General features: G+C 43.3%; 1 protein-coding gene across 15 annotated transcripts in view; it reads right to left on the bottom strand.

The window, feature by feature from the left end:
* Positions 1-7543: 7543 nt before the first annotated feature.
* The window catches only part of LOC119209903 (peripheral plasma membrane protein CASK-like), a 29750-nt gene continuing 21637 nt past the window's right edge, over positions 7544-15656 (bottom strand). For 7 of the 15 annotated variants that reach the window (XM_062561393.1, XM_037459571.2, XM_062561392.1 and 4 more), the window contains 14 exons: positions 15276-15464; positions 15069-15147; positions 14892-14977; positions 14677-14745; positions 14517-14585; positions 14206-14241; positions 13656-13694; positions 12945-13141; positions 12740-12855; positions 11622-11702; positions 11140-11220; positions 10815-11017; positions 10630-10713; positions 7544-9431 (listed from right to left, as the gene is read on the bottom strand). In XM_062561393.1, the coding sequence (XP_062417377.1) occupies positions 9255-9431; positions 10630-10713; positions 10815-11017; positions 11140-11220; positions 11622-11702; positions 12740-12855; positions 12945-13141; positions 13656-13694; positions 14206-14241; positions 14517-14585; positions 14677-14745; positions 14892-14977; positions 15069-15147; positions 15276-15464 (1506 nt within the window). In that variant the 3' untranslated portion in view covers positions 7544-9254. The remainder of the gene's footprint in view (positions 9432-10629; positions 10714-10814; positions 11018-11139; positions 11221-11621; positions 11703-12739; positions 12856-12944; positions 13142-13655; positions 13695-14205; positions 14242-14516; positions 14586-14676; positions 14746-14891; positions 14978-15068; positions 15148-15275; positions 15465-15656) is intronic. The other 8 variants (XM_062561397.1, XM_062561399.1, XM_037459595.2 and 5 more) reach the window with 3 other exon arrangements.

Below are 15656 nucleotides of genomic sequence, written 5' to 3'. Positions count from 1 at the left end.
TCTATGTCTCACAGGGCCTTGTTACTTGGAGCTCGGTGCTCGGTGCCCTGTGTGACAAGTCTTCCACTTGAAGAACCAGGCCAATTGTCTGTGCATGGATAGGTGGCAGCGGAGGATGTGTGTGGGTATGTGTGTGTATGTGTGTGTGGAAGAGAGAGAGAGCTGAAAGCATTTGGAGAGTGGATGTAGGCAGCTGTTAACCCAGTTTTGGAATAACCATGGTTCAGCACGGCATAATTGGCTGTGCATGCAGTATGAGTGGAAGATGCAAGTCATGGATCACTGATTACTTACCAAGCCCTTCAATTTACTGCTGCTGCCTGCTAGAGCGCCTCCATCTTTAATCAATTATTATTTTACAATCATGTCGAAGTGTGAGCGGTGAACTCGTGTATCGATTTGACCCTGGATACAGCTGGTTTGTCAAAGCATACTGCAGCGCTGTTTCAGAGTCTTGGATGGATAAATCTGAATAAAGGCTACTTACATCATTTTACCTGTAATCAGAACAAGGAGTCGCCACATGAATCTAAGGCTGTTTCTGCACCCAGCACTGAAATAATGCAGAGAGAATAGAGGACGCCTGAGGAAATTCCAAAGTGAAACGCTGCCATCTGCTGGACACACTTCCCACTGCAGCTCAGCTCAGGCAAAGCATGCTGGGAGTGGGAGGAGAGTTTGGTGTGACACGCATGATCATTCCGTCATTCCTCACACCTAGTAGTTGAGAAGAATTGGGTTCTTTCTATCAAATCCTAGAGTAGCAAATGTAAATGATCTTGCCAGTAGGCATCAAGTAAGGAATTAATCTATGTTTGAAAAATTGATGAGTGGCTTTAGAAAGACTGGTGAATCTTATTGCAATAAATGAGTCCAATATGAATAGTATTACATAATGGATATGTGGCAGCGGAGGATATTCGTGTGTCACATAGTGAAATATATTGCCTAGACCTAGGAGATACTCCCCCCCCCCCCCCCGCGTGCGCTCGATTTGTGCAACCAAAGTGGACTTAGTAAGCAGGCTAACTAGCCAGACATTAAAGTACGAGTGTACTGGCATTTTCCTTTTGTTTCTATCGCCGCCGCGTAGCCGGACAACTTCCCTCCTCTGTTTCCGTTACCTGTGTAGAGTAATGGCTCATTTCGCTCTCATCTCGCAAATTTAGAAAAACACATTTCTATCACCATAATATTCACCAATCACATCCCATAGGAATTCCCCTGCGCCAGCCAATCATATCGCGGTGGGGACTAGCCAATCAGAGCACAGCAGGGCGGGACTTTGGGGACGCTTGTGGACACGAGTTGCCACCAAACCGTATGTTTGTTTAACCTCTGGCTTGTTGTTGGCTAAAAGATATTAATTTTCCAGGGCTGCTTGAGCCGGAGGAACAGAACGGTATGGAATGGTTTTATTTCCCAGAAACTATCTACTACTATTTTAGTGTAACACGAAATTACATTGAAGGTAGCAGCTGTTGGCCTACAAGTTAATTGGTGTTTTAATTAATTAAAAGTACAGGTGTGTCAGACAGCTGAGAAAAGCAGCTGGTCCTCAGATCTGAGAGGATGGCAACAACATAGATGGGATATCTTTGCGTTAAAAATGAACTCTTATGATTAAACAAAACATAATTTAGCCAGTGGGGCCTTTAGTAATTATTTGTCTGATTACTCTGTTTGCGTTGTGGCTGGAAATATGTAGAAATACTAGAAATACAAGTTTATTAGACACAGGGGTGTACAAAAAGCAAGACTTTAGCAAACTACCAGAAAAACGTGGAAGCCTTTGTTGATAAACACTCTGTTGTGGTTTAGTTGCGTCTTTGTGTTGTGTGCCTGGTGAAACCTTCGGATGCTTCATAGAATCCAGTTTTGTGACTTTTTAGCGGCTTGAACTAAGCGGGTCAGACTTTGTGACAACTGCATCTTGCAAAGGTCAAACGTGCACTTTTTGTGCGTCTCCGTGCGTGAGCCGGCTCGTTGTTTGAACAGCACTGAAGTTTCCCTTCACATAGAAAAAAAAGTTATTTCCGAGCTTTCTGTTGAAGCTCACTGGCCATGTTTGTGATGGTAAAATCGCGCACCAAAAGGAAACTGCAGTAATCTGAGACGAGCTTAGCTGGTGTTAGACTCAGTGTCTGAGAGGGGGAAAACCTGTTAATGCAAATGCTTGGAAGGTTTCGGTGCTAATACCGGAAGCTTAGATGTCTGCTGGCGGCTTGAAAGGCGGCCTCCGGAGGAAAGAAAAGCCCTGAGAGAAGAAGCTCAGAAGCTGCACTCAGTACTTGCTCTTTGTCATAAGCAGCAGAAATATGTAAAGTTGTTAACTTTCAGACTTTGATACCTCACTTGCAACAATGGAGAAATTGTTGCCTCTCGGGAAGATTGAAAAGCTTTGAGGGAAGAAGCAAATGAGGAAATGCGGCAGTGATTGTGGATGCTGTACATTGTCCTTTAGTCACAATCTACAGAACTCCCAGTAGGATGTAGACTTTATCTATCCAGCCTTTACCAGCACATCAGGTACAATGACAAGTAATCTGTGCTCTGGTGCTCACTTATTTTTACCCTCCTAATTCATTCATTGTCATTCATCCATCCGTTATGTTGCATCTCTTTCAGAAGGTGTTTCCGGAAGCCGACTGATCATCAATGGTAGGAACATCTTCACACGTGTCCTGTCTGACTAAAGCACTCAATGGGTCTCTTGTGTTTTCAGAGTGTATCTTGTCAGTCTCACGACTTAAGGCTCGTTCTTATGAAAGCTTAAATGCATTTTGGCAGAGGACCTGCAGCCATGCTGGTGTCGTGGAGCTTTGGGTGGCGGTAGCGCTTGTACTTGGAAGCTTACGGTGCACTTAGACAGGAGGGAGGTGTTGAGCCGCAGGAGGTTAGGTCCTGAATAAGCGTTTGGGTAAATGTAAGACATTTTAGTGGAGCGATGCTCTGCTGAACAACCTGTTCCTACGGTCTCCTCTCTAGGAACGTTCTCTAACGGTTATTTTTCCGTATTTTTGGGGGCGGATTCCCGCAGAATGAGTATTGAATTTGGCATTCAAACTCTAAGCAAATACTGAGTACCAGCCTTAAATGACAGATGTAAGCATGCGGACTGGATGATTCCAGAAAGTAATCCTGGTCATTGCGCCACTCAGTCTTTTATTAAAGTAATTGTGCCTCACAAAAAAGTCATTGGAGTGCATTGTGAGAATGTGATGCCCTAACCACAAATACTAAAGGTAAATATTTTAAATTTATAAGAAAAACATGAATACCATTTAGTTCCAAAAGTCTTGTACTGTGGTCAGAAAACATGGCGAGGAACATAGTAAGCTGCTCATGCCAGTCCCGGGACGGAAGAGGAGTCAGCAGCACATCTCACCACCTCCATCCTCCCCGACGACTTCTCCTTCTACGAGACGGACACCAAATGTGAATCACTGACTTTGTGATTCTTGTTATTAAGTCCAAATTCCAAACTATCCTGACATATTCCAGGATTATTTGTGTAAACTATGAAGAGATCTCTTAGAAGCTCGCTGTGCATTAAACGTGTTGCTGCAGACTCTGCCGCCTCGGCAAAGTCCACAGAGTTCTGCTCTGTGCCCCCAAGTGGTCTGTGGCCTTTTTATGTGTGTTTCTAATATAATAATTCTGCTCTATTGTTTTGGACAAAACAGTCCAAAACAATAGAGCAGAATTATTATGTTTTGGAGCAGGATATGTCATTTCACTCCCTTTGTTCTCAACCAATCGTTTGTTACATTTAAATTGTGTATTATTGTCATTGTTTAGTTATATCTATGAGCATCCATGTTATATTTATTTTTCATTCCGTTTTTTGCAGGTATTATATTTGAATTAGAATACAAAGATCCACATACAATGAATATTATGCAGGTTTTTGCTACTGATCACTTTATTTCTCAGTGTTTATGTAAAGTACTGCATATTAAAAGTAGTATTTTAAAGATGTCTAAGCAAAGCATGCAACAACAAATCACAGCCTGTATGTCATAGTACAGTTAGTTAAAAACTACATGCATAAATGACAACTCTGACATTACAGCTCATTTCAGGAGCTTATTTCTTGTCTTTGTTAGATACATAAAAGGAGTTTTATGTAATTTGGCAATGGTGGCGCATTGAGTAGCGTGGTGTGCTGGGAACCGCAAGGTTGATGGTTAAAATCCTGGCTGCTTCATGTGCCACGTCGAAGTGTCCCTGAGCAAGACACCTAACCCCCAATTGCTCCCCAGGCAAAATGTAACGCATGGGTTATAAAGCAATGTAAGTCGCTTTGGATAAAAGTGTCATTTAAATGACCTGTAATGTAATGAAAATCACTGCTTTTTCTTCTTCTAAATGCTGGATGAGCCCCTGGAGATGCACAGTGAGGCGCAACGGCTGCTGCTCAGACGCCTGCAAGACAAGCAAGGAAAACTAAACTCAATGGTGTTGTGATATTTTGATTATTGTGTTGGTAACGATATAGTACTGTGAAATACCATAATGTAGTATGAAGTCAAATTAAGAAGTAATGTCAGTATGATTAGAAAAAATGTACGTCTGAGAATAGGACACTACGGTGTTTTAAAAAGGTCATATTAAATGTCAAAAAATGTCACAAAGTAAACCATATGAAAAGTAATTGTACTGCATGTAAAAAAATGGTCTTAGTATATCATGTTCAAGTGAGAAAGATTAAAGTACTTCATTTTAAAAACAATGAAAGCTCATAGTGCAGCATGTCAGAAACATTCTAAAAAGACCTTACTATAGCACAAAGTCATCGTATAGCATGTCAAAAAAGGGAAATAAGTTCTAGTAGCATGTGGTAAGTAAAACACTATGTGGAATACAGCCGTGGTAAAGCTTGTCCCAAAACGCTAATAGCAGTAACAGAAGCAGCATAGCATGTCGAAGAAAGTAAAATAACAATATAGCACGTCTTAAAGTAAAGTTCATCGTATCGCATGTCAAATAGAGATATAGTATAGCCTGTGGGTAAAAAAAGCTCATAGTAATGCATCTTAATTAGTTACAAAAGGTACAGCATCTCTTTAAAAAGTTTTCATAGAACAGGTATAATACGATAAATGATGCTTTGCAGAGTGTCTAGTAGAATAGGGCAGGGGAACATCAGGAGGGCAGCAGGCTCAAAGACCTCAGAAACAAACATGCTTTCTGTGATCATGGGTTCGAGTCCAGCGACACTGGTCGTCGCTGGACTCAAATTTAATTTGTGCATGGTGAGGTAGTGCAGCACAAAAGCTGAGGAGCTACTGTCCTTACCCTGTAGGTTGTGGGTTCAAGCCCAGTCTTGGGTTTGAGCCTTTGGCTTTACTTCCGGTTTGAGTAGCAATCTCAAGGTTAAATACAACAAACAAAGGGTTGGTTAGTGTGTGGTGAATTAGCGCAGCGGAAGAGCTGCTGCCACAAGCCTGCACTGCATTGGAAGGTTGTGGGTTCAAGCCCAGTCTTGGGTTTGAGCCTTTGGCTTTACTTCAGGTTTGAGTAGCAATCTCAAGGTTAAATACAACAAACAAAGGGTTGGTTAGTGTGTGGTGAAGAAGCGCAGCGGAAGAGCTGCTGACATAAGTCCCTGCACTGCACTTGAAGGTTGTGGGTTCAAGCCCAGATGTGGAAATAGCATTTAAAAAGAGTTTTGAGGTTTAGCTCACATGCTCAAGGTTAAATAGGAGAATCAAAGTTGCCAAAATGTGACCAGGACTGGTAGTGTAGGGGTGCAAGCTAGAGCCCAGAAGCCTCTGTGCGCGCCGCCAGTGGGTTCAAATCCCGCTCCTGCCAAGTCTTGAGCACACTGCCGCAGAGGTAGTAGTGGGGGCATTGTCCCCACTGGTTGTTTCAGAGAAGTGTACCCTGGGGGTTATGCAGAAACACAAGGCGCGTTCACTTGGTTATGATGGCATTGTCAAGAATGATGAAGAATCTTTTGAATGATATTGACTTGATGTTAATTGCTTTTAGCACTTATTAGCCATGCTACGTAGCCTATAGGGTTCCACCTTTTTGGAGAGAAGGCCGGATGAGTCAGTAAAGATGAGCAGATGTGTCTTCACTGACATGAAACTTATTACAGCCTCTGAGGGCATTTTTCAAGACAATCACATGTTTGTCTACTTCCGGGCATCCTGTGGACAACCTTAAACTGACAGTCTGGCACAGGGTGTAGATTTGTTTACCCTTTTTAGTGCATCCACCCTCCAATTCTCTTTTACATTCAAATTCAACTCACTTGTGCCTTTACCAATGCAGGAAGGATGAATAGCATGGTTGATCCGTCTCTGGGGCAATATCCCATTATGATTTTTTATAAATGTCAGTTACCCAAAACTAAAAAAGGATTTAGGAAGAGCCACCATGTCCCTTGAGGGTTGAACCCAGATAAGGTTTAAAGTACAGAAATTTGGGGCATTTGGCATTAGTGACAGGGACGTGTAGGTTGCTCCATCTAAGATCATTCCAGTCATGTCATGGGAAAACAAATATTGTGAAAAGTCAAAATATGTAGGGTCAAAATATAATATATAATATAATATATATATATTATTAGGGCCGGGACTCGATTAAAAATATTAATCTAATTAGAGGCTTTGTAATAAATTAATCAAAATTAATCGCATTTTAATTGCATAAATATTTGACCTGAGAACAGTGAGAAGTAATTTTTTTCACATGGATTTTTATTTTTGTTTCCAATACCAATTCCAGCAGACAAGTGTAGAGATAGCATATTTAGAAATATAGTACTTTCAGAAATTCAAGTAGCCTATAGGTAAGTAGACCTTCTGTAAACTGTTTTTTTAAGTAGACCAATACTTTCAAGTACATTCAGAACATTGGTTATTTTGTCAGACGTGGACTTAGTTACCCTGGTCCTTAAACCAGTCATCTGGTGCAGTGTGGGTTGGGTGTGGGTCCTTGTACGTCCACGCTAGCTGCTAATTGTTTTGCGTTGAGGTGATACTTGAGGCTCAATGTGAATTCCTTGTTGCACAGCTTGCACACAACCACGCTCTTATCGACGCTTCCATCCGTGTGTTTATTTTAATAAGATTTCCCATTCACGGGGCCACCCGACACGGTCTCGTCAGCTTCTTCGTTCATGTTCACTGTGGTTTGTTGTTGTCTGAAGTCATGAACGCTAGTTGGTGCTCCAGTATAATCGGTCCTCCGAAACTCATCCAGTGAGAAACGTTCCGCGGTGCAAAAAATATTTAATGTGTTATTTTTTGTATAATTAATTAATCGTAATTAACGCGCTAAAGTCCCGGCCCTAATTTTTATATGAACCTATAAATGGGAGTGTCAAACTCTTTGTCTGTGGCTGTGTCTGTGGGAGCGTTGGGCATTAAATTCAATAGACAAATCTTCAGCTGCTATATTATTACTTAATGTGTAAACGGTCCTCGTTCCCGTCTCGGTCCTCGTTCCCGTCTGATTGTGCAAAGCCCTACTACATTGAAAGACGCATACCTCCCTCAGACATCAGAAAAGAAGACCGACCAAGTGGTTTACTTTAAACACGTAAAAGGAAATATAATTTTTTTTTTTAAATGAAATAACAAAAAAACAACATTTCATACAGAAGAGCTGCTTTTGCCAGAGGTAATATACACAGGACTCGAAATGATAACACTTTACTTGAAGTGGAGCAACAGCATCCACACCACACAGTGGAGAATATTGACTTAAAAAATAAAAATAAAAATTGAAGTTTTATCTTTTGTCCGAGACCCTTCACCTGATGTGCTTACTTACAGAGTTACTGAAGGTGGGGAAGTGTCGTCTCCCTTCTGGTAAAGCATGAGGTTATGTCACATACTGAGCTTCTTTTAAGGGTTAATATACACTGGCTCTTGGTTATTCACTCGTATGACGTACGCACCATTGAAACATTTACACACAAAATTTAGTTATTTTCTCTCCCTCAAACAAGAATACCTTTATATTTTTTTTAAAGACAACAGTTAACAGTTCCAAAATGGTGGCTCGACGATTGGCTTCGTCACCACCTACCCGAGGCCCTTCCCTTCCACACATACTCTTATGAACACTTTCATTTTAACAAGCATGGTTCACTATTTCGGTGTGGGCAGAGAAGAAACGGGTGGTGGCGGTCTGCCTGGCAGACACCAGGGGTGGTGTGCATAGGTGTTACCGACGTCTTCCCCCAGGCTCTGATAAGGCAGTTCATTTCGTCCTCCTTTCAGTCAGGCTTTTTGTTTGTTTTTCGTCCTCAAGTTCAGTTACCGGGGTCGGTTTTAAAGCGAGCGCTTTGTGATCGTGCCCCATGAATGATATTCCAGGTCCATTGACCACTGATTGGCATTTTGTGTACGGAGGGAGAGGGGAAGAGACAGCCAGAGAGGTGAATTGTAGACCGCGAGGTGACGAGACGCGGAACGTGTCTTCTTCATTGTCCATTTTGTGCAAACTGAGGTGTAAACAAGGACCATCAGAGGCTTGAAGGGGAAGCATGGTACAATAGGCTACGGCAACACAGCGTAGAGGGACGCAGTGTGCTCCGTCAACAAACTGACAGGCACAGAGGGCCAGTAAATAAACCAAAAAGGGCTTGGGTGGAGAAACTGCCAAGTTTCCTGTGCTTTCTGCTACACTCACCTGGCCTTCGGCGCTGAGGGAGTCACTTGTTGCCACTTTAGCAGCTTCTACTGTGCTTTAAAGTTCGGCGTGTAGGTCACAGGGGCCGAGGAGACTAGGGGGGTGTTGGAGAGGAGGACATGACATTACCACGAGAAGTGCCTTTAAAAAGGTTAACACACACACACACACTCATACAGGCACACCCATGTAAGACTGCTTTATGGTCATGCTTGCTATTGCCTTTCCAATATTACCATCCATCCATCGATTACAAAAGAAAAGTACAAAATATCTACCACATTGCCCCTCCACTCCCCACGCTTCAGCTAGGACAGAAATATTTTCCCTTGTTTTTTTATCATTTATATATATATATGTATATATGTACACAACAATGTGCCTTTGACGCTGTTGAGAAAAGGGGGCGGGGCAGGATGAAGTCTCTGTAGTGAGTCATTGGTTTCTTCATTTCTCTTTTTCAACAACAGAAATGTGTGACTTGGTATGAGACGTGGGACTCGCGGGCAGGGCGGGGGTAAGACCCAGGTTTAGCATCCGTGTTGCATCAGTGATGGATCGTCCAGAGCGATGATGAGCGAGGTGCCGTTGAGCGCGTGTCAGTAGACCCAGGAGACGGGGACCCACTGAGAAGTGGTGGACACCAGGTCTACGGCCTCCTCCAGCAGTCGGATGGTGTCGTCAATCTCGTTGTTGATGATGGTCTGGTCAAAGTAGTGGGCGTAGGTCCCCTGCAGCATCTCTGATTCCTTTTGGAGCCGCTGCAGAGAGTCATCCTGGGGGTGTGATGGAGAAATAGGGACGGGAGGTTAAGCGACTGGCTTTGGGGTCTTTTGGGCTTTGAGTCTCCATTTGTGGTCTAGTTCCATTTCTTCAAACAGGAATCAACATGAATTTATTTAGTATGAGCCTACAGAGTATTTACTTTATGGTCACATTGGTAGTGTGAGGTTGCAATCACAAGTGCTCACGTCATTTGCCCTTTGCGCTGCTTGGGGTTTATGTCTAAATGTTATCCAATTGAAGTCAGCTGCTGCTTATTTTCATTTATTTTATATAAATGGCCAAAACACAAAACAGCACCGGCCGTTGATATAAGAAAACACAGCTCCATGTCCTAAGAAAAGGCATTACATATGCCATATAAAAAATAAAATAAAAAATCTATGGAATAATATTAAAATATCTGAAAATTATCAGTTATGTATTCTGTTATTTATTTTATGTAAGTTGAATGTGCTTCACACACGACAAATGGAAAAGGAAATGTAATTGACAATTCACCTGCAGCATAATCTAGTAATTGTGATGGTGCTTTATATGAAACCTCTCACTTAACATTTTGTAGACCACCAATGCGCGCCTGAAGTTTATGGTTAAAAAAAACTGCAATCTAAAACACAACATTGATCTATTTCCCCAAAATAGCTCACAACACAGAGAGTGGAGGAAAAAGGGAAATGGAGTAGAAGGGATGGTCCGGAGGATGGTGTATAATGTTAATGCTATAATTAGTAAAGACGCATCACTGAGGAAACTCCAAATTAAGAGGATTAGTAGAAGGATCAGAGGGTTTAGAGGAAATCAAGAGGAATGACAGTTGACACAGATAGACGACTACTAAAGCTGCACAAACACATTCTACAATATCCAAACAAACAGAGCTCACACAACGGATCCAATACTCACAGACAGTTTCTTGCACCACTTTGGAATCTTAAGTGTAGATGAAAATAGGCGTGCAGATGAAAATACAGACATGCTTAAAGCTACAGCACACGTGCAGTGTAAGAGATGGAGCAAAGCAAAAAGGGACGACGGCAACAGATAATTAAGGCAGTTTAGAGACAGCGTAAGTTTGTAAGGGGAACAATTTTCTTCAGTTATTGGGCAGAATGGGAGTAAGAGGGTGTGCAAATAAGGTCAAATTGAACAACTAGTGTGGGAGAGCAGATCGGAAAGTATTTGGAGTACCTCGGTCATGCCGGGGGCGACGGTGGGAGCTGCGATGAAGACAACGTAGGGAGCAAAATCCGCTGTCCTGAGGATCTTTAGCGCCTGATGAGAGAGAGAGAGAGTTTTATTTCCAAGCCAACGGCCCTATCTTTTATGATGCGATGGCGCTGATCAGCTGTTTGCCTGTGCGGGCCTTTTGTTACCTGCGGTTCCACATCCAAAATGGAGACCATGCCCTGTGCGTGGATCTGCCTGATCGTCTCCAGCCTGGTTCCGTACATGGCGTCCTCGTGGCTGCCGTACTCCAGGTAGTCGTTGTTGCTGATGTCCTGCATCATCTGGTCGTGAGACACAAAGTAGTAGTTCTTCCCGTTCTCCTCGTCCTTCTTCGGAGGCCGAGTCGTGTCTGAGCAGGGGACGGCAGCAGGGACGAAACAAGAGATGAGGACACGGAGAAAAAAAAGGGCGTCTAACAAAGACCACCACGGGGTGGGAGTACTTGTTGTGCACGTGTGTGTTTGTCCTTACGGGGGATGGGGTAGGCAAAGCGGTCGGGATGTTTGGTGATAAGCGTGTTCTTGATGTGCCTCCGTCCAACTCCATGTGCACCTGAAGGAAAGGACACAGCAGGAGCAAATAAATTCAACAGAAATAGACAACGCTTAGTTGCTAAAGATACTGTGACCCCCGACATTCTTTTTCGGGGTATGTTTTATGGCATGCTTATGACATTTATATAGCATACTATGTCTTGAATATAACATACTGTTATATCCTCAATGACATTTCATATTGTATGACATACAGTGCTTTGATAATACATTACTTTTATGGCATACTTCGCCGTCTCACGCTACTTCATTACTTTTTAAGATTATGACAGTCTCATAAAAAGCCAAATCCAGCACATATTCCATTTTATTGCTTTCCTAATCACATGATATAATCTAACCAAGTACTTTTAAAATGAAACGGCTCTCTGCCCAAAACAAATGAAGCTGTTAACTCACCGAGCAAGACCAGCGTTCTCCTTTTGAATGATGGGACTCGGACCACCTCCTCATAAGTCACCAGATCTAGTTGGTCAAACACTGCAGAGCAGAGCAGTAGAATTAGCTTAGCGTCAGCTGTACAGCAGCTAACATGGTGTCTGGCGTAACAAACTCTTTAGGTGAACCCAGAAGCAAGACACCAGTTTATTAGGTACATCTATGAAAACACAATAGCAAAATATGGTATTCATGAAGGTTATAGTGCTGATTTAAACGTTTTTACAATAGACTGCATTAGATTTAACTGGATGTACCTCATAAACTGGAAAAGTGTGAATACAAAAATTTGTAAAAAAATACAAAAATAAAATAGAATCATAGAGGACACAAGCAATGCTAATACGATTACCATTAATTCCTTTGTCTTGACATTAAGGCCCAAATCAAAAGTGGGATGAGATGGGTTTTTTTTTAATATAAATTTGTTATTCAAATTATGCCATAACGTGCACCTAGCAGACCTGATGACATTCAAACTCCACAGGAAACATTAATTACTTCTTTTAAGAAAGAAGGAAAAAAAAAGAACCAAGCCGAGCATCTCAAAGGCCGAGCTGCATTGAGTCATCTTTGCCAACAACAACCCAAACAAAGCTGTCACTCAAAAAGGTCAAGGGGACAAGGACAAGGTATAAAAGCAGGAAGAGGAGGAAGAAAAGCACAGAGGCTGGACGCCAGCTGTCTGGAGTTACTTACATGCAGCCATGTCATTGGGTAAGAGACAGCATGAAATATGGACAAAGGGTTGGAGCGGAAGGGTTAATAAAAAGACACCATAAAAGACAATTTAACAAAAAAACCTCTAGAACAAAACTTGTTAAAAAGCTGTTAATTTCAACGTTGTTAGTAACTGAAAAATGAGGTCAAATCGAGACAGCGGTAGGAGAAGGTCAGTCAGGAGGGAAACGCTTCAGACGTGCAGCGGTTACACAAAGTGAACAAAAGGGTTTCAACAGGGTAACCGCATTATGTTCCCCACATCAATCTACCTTCTGTGGTATTGAGAGTTTCACGTCGCACCGTCTCCGCTCTAAAATAAGGTCAGCTTAGCGTGGCTACTAAGCGTGTTGGCTTACCCGCGTTGTGCTTGGCCAGGTACTTGTCTTTGTATTGTTTCTTCTTCTTGCCAAACCAGGTACAGCTGGCCTGCTGCTCCTGTTTGGTCTTCTCCATGGCTATACACGCCACGCGCCTGAAAGGGAAAACAAAAACAACAAACGCATGCGCCGGTAAATGCATGCGTGACTTGACGTTATTGCAGCAGTCAAAAGGAAGCCTCACCACTCCTGCAGCTCAGGTGAGGGGATGAGGCCCGCTGTGGCGTTCTTGGTGTTCTCCAGCTTTCCCTGCCACCAGTTGTGGTCGTCCTTGGAGATGATCTGAATGATGTCGCCCACTTGGAAGCGAATGCCCGCCTCCTTACATGGGATGAGGTCGTCCCTCACCGGGTCATACTCAAACTGAGCGCGAACGTATATCTGTAAAAAGGTTGGGACAGAGAGACGACACTAAATGCGTCAGTGGGGGGCAAAGTGGCCGAGAACAGCGATGCGACCACAGGGGAACATACGGGATATAATAGGATTGGCCAAGCTGCTGCCCACATAAAAAGGAGTCTGCCTGCGAGACTGGTTAGTCAGAAAGGCTGCGCCTGGCGCTCGTCATTAAAAGATGAAAATACAGTAAAAGGAAAAAGTAAAATCAAAAGCTGGTCAGCCGAAGCGGGAAAAGGCACAAACATTTAGAGAGTTAAAAAGCAAGGCGAGAACGATCCAACAGCGGATGGAGTCTTTTTCCTAATTGACGGAGCACATACATCCACATTTCTTTCCGTCGCCCCTTCATGTCCACTCACGAACAAGATGTGAAGGCGGAGCCTTGGTAGCTTGCATCGCATCTACACACCACTACGATGAGAAACTGAGCTTCTGGGATGGGGGCGGGAGGAGCTGGGATCTACTTCTATGAAGGGTCCACTTAGAGACATCTTACCTTGATGGACAATTTGTCCTTGATGGCAGGTCTGGAGATCTAAGGGGTTGAGAGCATCACACACACACACACACTTACACATATATCATGCAGTAGAAAATGTTTGGGGGAGGGGCATAAAACAAAGGAGATGTGATAGGGAACCCACAAATGGACGCGGCACCTTATATATAAAAAAAAAAAAATGCTGTTCTGCATTTAGTAAATGGACGTGGGCAACCTCAGAGCATCATAAACGTTAAACAGACAAAAAAATGTGAGAAATACATTCAAGAGGAAATGATCAACGCGGCAATCAACTTTTCATCACTCGTTTGCTTGTGAAGGGAACCTTTCCAATGTTCAAGGTGGGCCAAAGCAGAGTAAAGATCTGAGAGAGAGCAGAGGAACTTACAAATAAATATGATGGGAATGGTAGACTGCAGGAGGGCAAACTGTGGTTGGCTCAAGGGATAGTTTGTCATACCGAGTCGCAGATTAAAACAAAGAGAAGCACACAATGGAATGAAAAAGAGTGAAAAGCGAGGTGTAAAGGATGAGCAAATCTCACCTGCCGGCCTTTGGGCTGGATCGTCGCAGGCAGGTCCTATTTGGGAAGATGAGACGTTTTTGTGCAAGAATTTGATTGAACTTTTAACAAATACAAGAAAATAGAAAACACAGAATCGGCTAAAGATGCTTTTGTGTTGCTTGTTATAAATGAGCCTGAAAACAACATGCAACATTGATCCAGATTTGAATCCAACATGCAGGGCTTTCATGATCTGAACCGTGACTCCTGACACACAAGTTTAAACAAGGAATGTGTGTGGTCACAAAACATTTCATGCATTCTCTGTAAAATAAAAAGCAGAACCATACCAGGATGGAGCTTGTTACGCTGGCATGACCGTTTGCAGGCGACTGTCGGGACACATCCGGTGACTCTTTCTGAAACACAAAACGCTAAATGATTATTTCCCCACCCCACTAGAGGAAATGCAAAAACGGTGTGCAGGTGTGTGCATTTTGGATTCCATACATCACAGGACCCGGACTGGGACCGGTAACTGGGCACAATCTTGAAGGTGATGCTACCTCTCATTTCTCTCTGTGTGGACAAAGGCACAAACAAAATTACTAAACTGGTCCCCATAGCAACATTGCATGTCAGATGCTTTATTTTTTGGTAAAAGCCGCCTGAAAACTTCAATTGTAAAAGCAGACGAGGAGACAAATCTGATCCGTGTGACTCACCAGCATCTTTTGGAGCTGTTCTACCGTCTGGTTGGCAACGCTGATGCCATTAATCTCCCGGATCTCATCTCCGACATGCAGAGTCCCTGCAGCGGGGAGAAATAAGGATTTAATAAAAAGGCAACAAATGAAGCGCTTTGGTGCTGACTCGCATGGTATATTGACATGGGAGCACACCTTGTCGATGTATCATTCCACCGTGCATGATTCGGGCCACAATACAGTGGTTCAGTTCGTTCATTTTCAGAGTGATGCCCTGGAGGAGACAAAGGGTGTCAGTGATAACAGACAGCTTCCACTACGAACAGTAGACTCAGCCCAGCAGATTCTACCGCACGCAAAATAATTATTAGGGCAACGCTGTTACTCAAGATGTCCACACACCATGGGCTCATCGGTGTTCTTCTGAAACTGGACCAGGCGCACCCTGGTGACGTTCTCCAAGTCCATGTCTCCGTTGGTGCTGTCCGGGGAGTCTCCGTTCAGGTAAGGGGAAGTGGGCGGGGGAGTCACCCGCAGCGCGTCGTCGCTGTAGACCTCGTGGGCCACCACATCGTGGGTCTGCAGCAGAGCCTGGGAGTGAATGTGCAGACGGTCGTTAATGTTTGCACACAACTGCACGAGGACCTGTTGACCCTGTTGACCCAGGAGCTGTGCTGTAAATGTCTGGCACATAGCTGCTGTTGTTGTTGGTGGTGGCAGTGATGTTGAAGGAAACCCTCCTAACTGAGTCTCACTTGGGGAGAAGCCACAGTATAATTATGG

Source organism: Pungitius pungitius, chromosome 3, assembly GCF_949316345.1.
Source record: "Pungitius pungitius chromosome 3, fPunPun2.1, whole genome shotgun sequence".
In the NCBI taxonomy this organism is placed as follows: Eukaryota; Metazoa; Chordata; class Actinopteri; order Perciformes; family Gasterosteidae; genus Pungitius; species Pungitius pungitius.
Note: the sequence above shows the minus strand (reverse complement) of the source record. Positions and strands in the feature narration are given on the sequence as shown.